Source organism: Ceratosolen solmsi, unplaced genomic scaffold (assembly GCF_000503995.2).
Source record: "Ceratosolen solmsi marchali unplaced genomic scaffold, CerSol_1.0 scaffold10, whole genome shotgun sequence".
NCBI classification, from domain to species: Eukaryota; Metazoa; Arthropoda; class Insecta; order Hymenoptera; family Agaonidae; genus Ceratosolen; species Ceratosolen solmsi.
In genome coordinates this window covers 4,786,058-4,796,321 of record NW_011948412.1, presented here as the reverse complement: position 1 = coordinate 4,796,321, position 10,264 = coordinate 4,786,058, and the positions used below count along the sequence as shown (strand labels likewise).

The following is a 10,264-nucleotide window of genomic DNA, read 5'->3' as shown; positions in this document are numbered from 1 at the left end:
AAAATTTTGCTTTATATGCTGGAAGATCGTACGTAATAATTTAAGTACTTATAAAGTAACTAAACTGTTTATAGGATTTATATAGTATCAAAATCAATATTATTTACTCGTGTGACATAATGCCTAATAAAGATAATCAAAAATAATAACAGTCGTTAAAATTAAAATCAAATTAAAAGTAAATTAATTACAATTTGCACGATGGCGAATTCAAGTACAAGTTTATTTAAATTCAATAGTCGTCTTTCATTATACTAATAATTTATAAATTAACTGCGCGACAAACATTTATTACAATATTATTCAACAAAGTCTTATAGTAATAATATAGAAATACTGATAGCTCTAAAGGCATTTAAACTAAAAGTATTGCTCACGAATGTAAAATATGGAAGCAAAGCAATCGATTTATTTTACTTTATAAAACCACACATTGCAACAGTAATTTAATAGAATAATATAAAGAAATTAATTAAAACATTAATTTATTATCTACATACCTATCTTTTAATTAAATGACATTATTATTTTATCGTGCAATTCTTGATTGTTAAATAAAAATAATAATAGCACATGATGCATTCGGGTACATAAAGAAATTTCCTAGGAATTTACTGATTTGATTTAGTTACTTTGGCCTTATGTACGGCCTTTGAAAATGTATTAATGCATTTATTTTTATAATTAGTAGTTGTAATGTAAGTCTTTTAGTAGTGCATTAATAAGTTAACTGATTTGTGAAAAAAATATCATTGAATGTTAAATTTCCGTCCAATGCCATAAATAACATATTAATGGGAATTTAACTGTTTAGTTTTGTTAGAATTACGTTTAAAATCCAAAGGCAAAATTACGCGCGCCTGATAATCACAGTCGATTAGAAGAAATTTTGAATTTTCATTCTCAAAGTAAGAATATTATGAATTTATTTGTTAAAAATTTAATTACATTTTCATACGAAGAAAACGTCGTATTTTGTCAGAAAGGTCTTAAAACAAATTCGAATTATACGAATTATATGTATTTGACATATAAAAAAAAAAAAAAAAAAAAAAGGAAGATTAATTAATAAAAAACCTATATATTTAATAAATTTATATATTAAATTTTATTTAAGATATAACACGAGAAGAAATAATTGTATTATAAGATAATTGTCGGTACTTTGAATTTAATTTTATAATTTACATTATATGCATGAACTTTTCGTATTTTAATATTTTTATTTATAATTTATGTGTTATACAACTTTACTTAATAACATTAGTCGCTTCATATCATTCATATAATAAAGACGTTACGATTTTCTCATAATTATTAATAAATAAATAGTTTTATTATGTGTCAGAATTTTAATAAAAAAAAAATTTTAATGAAATAATATAAAAAGGAAAAGGATATTAAATTAAGAACGTTGTAATATTAAAATTTTATCAGACGCAAATTTTTGAGCCAATTATTCGTTATTTTTAAAGATTCATTTTTATTCTCCCCTCCCCTCCCCCATCCTTCACACTCAATACCTATATATATATATATATATATATATATATCACTATGAGTTATATAATATATAATTTATAGTTATTTATAGTTTATTTAGTTACATAATACTCAATATTATAGCATACTCATTCATTTTTTATATGTGGAAGTAATAGTACTAGAGCGAAAATAAGTAATTTGTATGTAAAAGAAAATTACATTTCATTATTTTATCCTAAAAAGCAAATAGCGAAATATTGAAAACAAGAAAACTTCTATCCTTGTTTTTTGAAGCTTTTAAATATATTACACTGAAATGAAGAATTTATTTACTGTCTAGTACGCAATCGTTTTTTATTTTGTAAAAAATAACAAATAATTACGATAAATCAATCGACATAAGAATGTTTAAAACAATAATAAATAACTCAGATAAACAACAATATTGAATACAATAGTCATACATGATGAACATTGTAATATAAATTCACAGCATCTTTTATTTCACGATACCATTGTGTATATACAAGGATACCCTCTTTCCTCCTTCCTACGACACACCCACACACAAGCAAACAAACAAACAAACAAACAAACACACACAAAATGTATTGGATATTTAATGAGTTAAATTATATGTTAGAGCAACTTTAAAGTTAAATATAAAGTTATTATGGTTGTATAATATTGAGATTTCAGAATAGTTTTTACCATAAACTGAATGTTAGGTAAATAATTTATTGTTTATATCGGTAAAAATTAACGGTACTACTACATTCAGTTTATTATACTAAATCAGTCGGTTGCATCTGATTAAATGAGTACACCTACAGCTTTACACTGTCAACACTAGTTGTATTATAATATAGTTACATTCATCAATAATATCAAAGTCAAAGTCTTTACCGTTCAAATTATGTATATTAAGTTGAAGCGAGTACATTTCCTTTATATTAAAATGATTTTACCCAAAGTACTTTCAAATTCATAAAAATTTTTTATTTGCTTTATGTATAACCTATGTTTCCGATAATATTTATTTACATCTTCGAAATCATTGTCTTTTTTCTCCATCAATATTACTTGCACTATTGTAATAATACATTTACATTGTAAATAATCTATTAACTTAATATAATTATGGAATAATGAAGAAAGTTCAGTATTTGAAATTTGATTTATTTAAGATACCATAGGCAAGTAATGACAATAAATGTAGAGTCATTCGTCCATTATATTTTTATATACATTATTCTGATACCACAAAAAGACAAAAAAAAAAAAAAAAAAAAAAAAAACAAAAAAAAAACAAAAAAAAACAAAAAAAAAAACAAAAAAAAAACACACGCATTCCGTAATAACACTAAATAATAAATTATAAATAATGCTTGGCATCACTATCGGAATATACATTCCGTATACCAATTATAATAGTACTCGTATATAATCAATTACATTCAATTTAACTCCTATGCCAGTAATAACACAATTATTCATCTACATTTATTATTTAAACAAATGAAAGTAAAATGTAATTTAGATAGAATATTAGATCATTATTAAAATCCATGTATAAAAAGAAAGAAAGTATAAAACTCATTTTGTCATAGTTGCTATAATTATCCAATAAAATATAATATGTACTTGAAAATAATATGCATTAAGAAGTGTCCGTAGTTCGATCATTTTTCTCTGTATCTTGTTTCTGTAGACTTGATTAAAAAAAAAACCATTGTTTACAAGCCGCAAAGTTGTTGAATAAAAAAATAACAACAACAACAACAACAACAACAACAACAACAATAATAATATTAATATTAATAATAATAATATTAATATTAATAATAATAATATTAATATTAATAATAATAATATTAATATTAATAATAATAATATTAATATTAATAATAATAATATTAATATTAATAATAATAATATTAATATTAATAATAATAATATTAATATTAATAATAATAATATTAATATTAATAATAATAATATTAATATTAATAATAATAATATTAATATTAATAATAATAATATTAATATTAATAATAATAATATTAATATTAATAATAATAATATTAATATTAATAATAATAATATTAATATTAATAATAATAATATTAATATTAATAATAATAATATTAATATTAATAATAATAATATTAATATTAATAATAATAATATTAATATTAATAATAATAATATTAATATTAATAATAATAATATTAATATTAATAATAATAATATTAATATTAATAATAACAACAACAACAACAACAATAATAATATTAATATTAATAATAATAATATTAATATTAATAATAGTAATAATAATAATAATAATAATAATAACAATAATAATAACAATAGTAGTAGAAATAAATAAATAAATAAATAAAAAAGTATCAATTATAAAATTCAATTAATTTTGTATACATCTATCTATCTTTTCATTTTAGCTTGATCTACTGACTTCATAATAATCGTAGTAATTGAAAAACAGGTGAAATTAATGAAAACAATGGATTGTTTGTTTATAAAAAGCGATATTTAATTGAAAGAGTACTGGTTATAAATTGCTCCGGTTTGATAATAATTTTGTTGCATTCTGCATGACGCTTTTAATGTCGGTAGTAAAATTTTATTGTAGACTCCGTCGTTTCTTCACTTGAGCAGCAGGTAAATTTGTCCGCGAGAATTATTTAATTCTTTTGCACAATATGTTTGTAATTGTAATTGTACTTAATAATGTTGCTATGGAAGCATTTATTTAATCATTAACAATCACTTTTTTGCATTACGTGCAGCATGAAAAGTTAAAAGAAATACATTGAGTAAAGTTTTCACGATAGCTTCTTATAGATTCTAGTGGAATGATTTTACGCACTTGGAAAGTAGGGCCAATAACCCTGAAATATTTATATGAGCTAAGAGAAGTACATCCAAGTATATCCGAATTAGCTCAACATACGCAATAGAATGATTATAATTATAATAGATATTACCATTGATAATTATGATGGTAATGCAAGAAGCCAATACGTTGGCTTTACAATACGCTTGGCCAACCAAACTAATGAAAAATATTACTTTTTAATAATTTTGTTTGATAAAACTTTGATAACACCCCTAGCCTATAACGTCGAATTGATTATTATTTTCGCGCGATAAACCTTCGCTTCATATTTGATTTAAGGAATCGTATGAGTCTAGAGGGGGTAGCGTTTTTTTAATTTCATTGATCGAACGTAAGAATTCGTGTGCTAATTAGAGAGAAGTGGATCTATCGATAACTGGATACCATAAGTATTAATGACTAGGACAGTTGTTTCGCAATAATCGTTGCTCTTCTACAGATGGACTTGGAAGAAACAAAGTCGCTCATTGTTGCCTAAAGTTCTAGGAGAGCATATGCCCCAGGAACAAGTGGGGCCAATGGAAAGGCTAATTAATTAAGCTCCAAGGATAGTTCGCCGATGCCCGTCCATACTTTCGCAACTCAACGATTCTTCATTTAAGACGGTATTTTATTATTTAACGAGACTTTATTGGACAGTTTACGGAGTTTACGAGTTATGACAAAAAACGTGAATCCCGTCGTGCGATAGAGATAGAGATTTTTTGTAATTACCGTAAGTAGCTTTTCTATTTTTTGTTTCTTTGAGCAGGCGATTTGTTATAATAATGTGAAATATTATGAAATAGGATGAGCTTGAGTGATTTAATAGAATGAAGCGCTTGCACGATGTGTAAGTGAAAAAACGAGCCTAGAAAGTTACGTCTGCACATGGATTTGAAAGATGAATGGCAACATAAGAGAGAGAGATAGAGAGAGTGTGTGCGTGTGTGCGTGTGTGCGTGCGTGCGCGAGGAGGAGAAGGTCAGCACGTCCGGACGTCGTGGCTCGCGCGCCGGACGACAGCAACTCGAGTACAAATAAAAGTGATGTAAATGTCACCTGAGGTCGGACACGACCGTGGCGTAGCGGCCGTCTATGTCGACGAGGCCGATGTTCTGCAGGATGATCCCCGTGAGCAGCATACCGATGAGGGCCGGCAGACTCAGCAGAGACACGAGCCATCCGGCAAAGTGGGCCGCGATCGCCAGGCAGGCGAGGCCAAAGAGGGGCCCGCCCGGGGCCGCATCCTTCCCGATGATCGCATAGACGACTCCCCAAAGTAGCAGCCCGAGGAGCACGAGGCACAGCACCCGGGCAAACTTCCGATAGCTCGGGCAGAACGGCTGGGGACAGGCTCGTCGCCAGCCAGGCGGCTCCCAAGAATCGGCGTCACCCCGGCCGTGGCACCGCGTGCAGAATAGGTAGAGCCAGGACCTGAAATCGGTGTCGCCGAGCTCGATCATTGGGCCCGCGGACGTCCGCCGTCGACGCCGCGAGCACCACTGGCGCATCGATCCCCTCTATCAACCCACTTATAGACTGCTGCTTTCGAGCTATAAGCTTCGTCTTCATCCGCCCCCATCGATTAACTCCCAAGCTCACTTTCTTCACCTTACCCATGCATTCATTAACGCGAGTACCTCGGGGACTGCTTGACGCTCCCTACGTACGTTTGCTCTTGCCTTTGTATTTGTGGCTCCGCTGCTTCGCCGCTTAACGCTCTTAATTAATCGTCGGATCGGCTGAAATACCGATCGCGGCCGCGTCGCATCTCTTACTTTTAAGCCGGACCGCTTGTTTTTTTTTTCTTTTTCTTTTTCTTCTTTTCTCGATTTAAGATACACGAAGATTTTCCGACACGATGCTAAGTAAATTATAAGGAGTATGGGCGGAGGTGATCTATGAGATGGTTTTTCGCTTACTGGGAGAAGGAATTTGGGGACCGAATCACCGTAGGTACTAACTCGTTTTTTCGACATTGACGTTGCTTGAGCTTTCATCTTGATTTTCAGGGACAATTAAGATTGACAATGTGCAAAAATTATTATTGGCCGTATTGAATTGTATTTACGATTCATTAAGCGGTCATGACACACATTCAAACTCATCTCTACATGCCCTATCGAACGAATGTAATAATTAGATATAATTCTACGTGAACAAATTAGAACTTGAACTTTGCGCGTTATTTATCAAGTTACGAAATGCAGTAAGTGGAGAAATTCAACGGAAGGCATTGGGTATACTATAAGAGAGAGAGAGAGAGAGAGAGAGAGAGAGAGAGGCAATCGTGTTTCTCGATGTAAAATATCTTTTTCAAATTCCGCACGAAACGCACATTAAGAATTTACTCAATTATCTCAACGATACACTTATTACTTTTACTACTACTTCTACTACTAGTATGACGACAACAACAACAATAACAACAACTACTACAACAAAAACAACAACAACTACTACTACTACTGCTACTACTACTACTACTACTACTACTACTACTACTACTACTACTACTACTACTACTACTACTACTACTACTACTACTACTACTACTACTACTACTACTACTACTACTACTACTACTACTACTACTACTACTACTACTACTACTACTACTACTACTACTACTACTACTACTACTACTACTACTACTACTACTACTACTACTACTACTACTACTACTAATAATAATAATAATAATAATAATACTATTACTACTATTACTATTTAAGGTCTGCACAATTCCTGCAGGCATAATAATGCACACGATGCAATTGAATTTTAAAGCTCGACTAATTCCAACGAGACGTAAAATGCTAATAAAAAGCATGTAATTATTATGAGAGTAGGTTGAAATTTTGTCGATAGCTTCACTCGCGTGCCTCACGCTCACGCACACTATTAATAATTATAGAATTCTACGCGGGCTAAGTAAGCAAAATGCTTGGAAGGGTAACGAAAGGAGAACAGAGGGAAAGTCAGTGGCAATGGATTTAACGAAGGACGGGCAAAAGCTCGATCGGTAGTAGTTACACGGTGTGCGAGAGAGATCGAGGCGAGCCGAAAGCTCGTTTGAAATTCCATACTCGCGCGAGTTCGCAAATCGCCGAGTGCCGAGAATTTATTTTTTAATGGCGGCATACTGTCACTACTGATCGAGTCACTTCATTAAACGAGCATCTATCACGTGTTTCCCTATTATAGTTAAACTTTTAAGACTCCGACTAGATATACCATTGCAAATTTGCATAAGCTAATACCACCACGGTCTCTGTCTCTCTATCTCTTTCTCTCTCTCTCTCTCTCTCTCCCTCTCTCTCTCTCTCTCCCTCTCTCTCTCTCTCTCTCTCTCTCTCTCTCTCTCTCTCTCTCTCTCTCTCTCTCTCTCTATCTCTCTATCTCTCTATCTCTCTCTCTTTATCTCTCTTTATCTCTCTCATACACAAATGAAAACATACAAACACAAGTACATTCTCTTTATCTTGCACTTTCTATTTCTCGCTTAAAAATCGAAAATATATATTTACTTACGCAGTGTCGTTATTCACGGGCTTCATCGTCACCCATTCATTTAAACTGCGCGACTTACAAATGAAATAGAGAGTAAAACATAAGAACGTCGTTTTATCGCAATTTTCAATTTATAACGGCCGTTAAAGGCCCTCGCGCCTCCCTCCTCTCCTCAATTTCATTAGGCGCTCGCGTTATAATGAGCAGCCAACTCGACGTTTAAAAGTACACACGAGCACTATTTTAAACATACGTTCTATTATTCAAGATTGACGATTGATATTGCTCGCGCGATACGATCGAGTGATCAATACTATAGCGATCGAGGAATAGCCGCTCACCTGAATTTTAACGCACAATAGCATATCAATATACGCGATCGCAGGATTAAGCTTGGCCTTCCTTCATGCCTCAGGGGCTCGATTATTTTTTCAAATCACAATTAAACTCGACTGATACCTGTTTTGCCTAGCTCAGTGATATTTCTCTTACTAAGTATGAGCTTAAAAATCGTAAAAGCCGCAGTCAAGCGTTTTCCGTTTTCAGCATTAACCGGAAACAAAAGCCATTGAATTAGTATCGGAAGCTCATGAAAATGTGAGGGACAACGGCAAATCCGAGACAACGAGACTTGGAAAATCGCTCGGATAAACAATGCTGATTCGCAGGCAAATCAGCTCTCGGGTAACAATAAAACTCGAGCTCCATCCTTCCGCGTAGAGAGAGAGAGAGAGAGAGAGAGAGAGAGAGAGACATAGGCAACCAAGGACACTTACCGCTCGAGTTCCTCGGAATACTCGACCTTATCTCTGATGGAGCTGGACAAACTAAAGGCGGACTTTTTCCTCACAACCGAGAGCTTCCCGTTCTCCAAATCGAACCTGTGAAGATTCTCGAGGCTCCCGGAGCCGCTGCCGCTCGTGTGCTGATGCAGTATGGATCGCTTCCTCCCGGGTTCCTGTTGCTCCGAGGGCGTAAGACTAATGCGTCGATGGTGCTCGAAATTCGGGTTATCTAGGCCCTGGTGCACCTGCTCGCTGATGGACACGCGCCGATGTTTGCCGCCGCTGAGCTCTTCCATCTTCGTTTAACGTCTCAGGTGTGTCCTGTCCGCGCGATTTCAACTACCGGACGAAGGCGGTCTCTCTCTCTCTCTCTCTCTCTCTCTCTCTCTCTCTCACTCGTTCTATCACTCTATCACTTTGTCTGTGCTATGCTTAGCTTAATGAGCGTTCTCGAGTAGCCGAAGCCGGCGATTGGTATGCGGGAGGCTCATCACGCACCGGGTTATTTGTCCGAATGCGGCCAGTGCTGAGCCCTCACTGCTGATCAGCGCCGATCGGCGATCGGCCGTAGGCGCCGTCCGCTGCTCTTTGGATGGTGGGAGGTGGGATGGACAGAAAGGCCGCCTAAGCCGCAGCTACCGCTATCGTCGTCGTCATAGTCCTTGTCGTCGTCGTCGTCGTCGTCGTCGTCGTCGTCGTCGTCGTCGTCGTCGTCGTCGTCGTCGTCGTCGTCGTCGTCGTCGTCGTCGTCGTCGTCGTCGTCGTCGTCGTCGTCGTCGTCGTCGTCGTCGTCGTCGTCGTCGTCGTCGTCGTCGTCGTCGTCGTCGTCGTCGTCGTCGTCGTCGTCGTCGTCGTCGTCGTCGTCGTCGTCGTCGTCGTCGTCGTCGTCGTCGTCGTCGTCGTCGTCGTCGTCGTCGTCGTCGTCGTCGTCGTCGTCGTCGTCGTCGTCGTCGTCGTCGTCGTCGTCGTCGTCGTCGTCGTCGTCGTCGTCGTCGTCGTCGTCGTCGTCGTCGTCGTCGTCGTCGTCGTCGTCGTCGTCGTCGTCGTCGTCGTCGTCGTCGTCGTCGTCGTCGTCGTCGTCGTCGTCGTCGTCGTCGTCGTCGTCGTCGTCGTCGTCGTCGTCGTCGTCGTCGTCGTCGTCGTCGTCGTCGTCGTCGTCGTCGTCGTCGTCGTCGTCGTCGTCGTCGTCGTCGTCGTCGTCGTCGTCGTCGTCGTCGTCGTCGTCGTCGTCGTCGTCGTCGTCGTCGTCGTCGTCGTCGTCGTCGTCGTCGTCGTCGTCGTCGTCGTCGTCGTCGTCGTCGTCGTCGTCGTCGTCGTCGTCGTCGTCGTCGTCGTCGTCGTCGTCGTCGTCGTCGTCGTCGTCGTCGTCGTCGTCGTCGTCGTCGTCGTCGTCGTCGTCGTCGTCGTCGTCGTCGTCGTCGTCGTCGTCGTCGTCGTCGTCGTCGTCGTCGTCGTCGTCGTCGTTCTCATCCTCGTCGTCGTCGTCGTCGTCGTCGTCGTCGTTCTCATCCTCGTCGTCGTCGTCGTCGTCGTTCTCATCCTCGTCGTCGTCGTCGTCGTCGCCTTTATCGTAACC

At 36.2% G+C, this 10,264-nt stretch overlaps 1 protein-coding gene across 1 annotated transcript in view; it reads right to left on the bottom strand.

Annotated features, from left to right (window-relative positions):
- The window catches only part of Nha1 (Na[+]/H[+] hydrogen antiporter 1), a 19,218-nt gene extending 10,004 nt beyond the window's left edge, over window positions 1–9,214 (bottom strand). Inside the window, 2 exon segments of the mRNA XM_011506681.1 lie at window positions 5,450–5,824; window positions 8,680–9,214. Coding sequence (XP_011504983.1) covers window positions 5,450–5,824; window positions 8,680–8,984 — 680 coding nt within the window. The 5' untranslated portion in view covers window positions 8,985–9,214.
- Window positions 9,215–10,264: the final 1,050 nt, after the last annotated feature.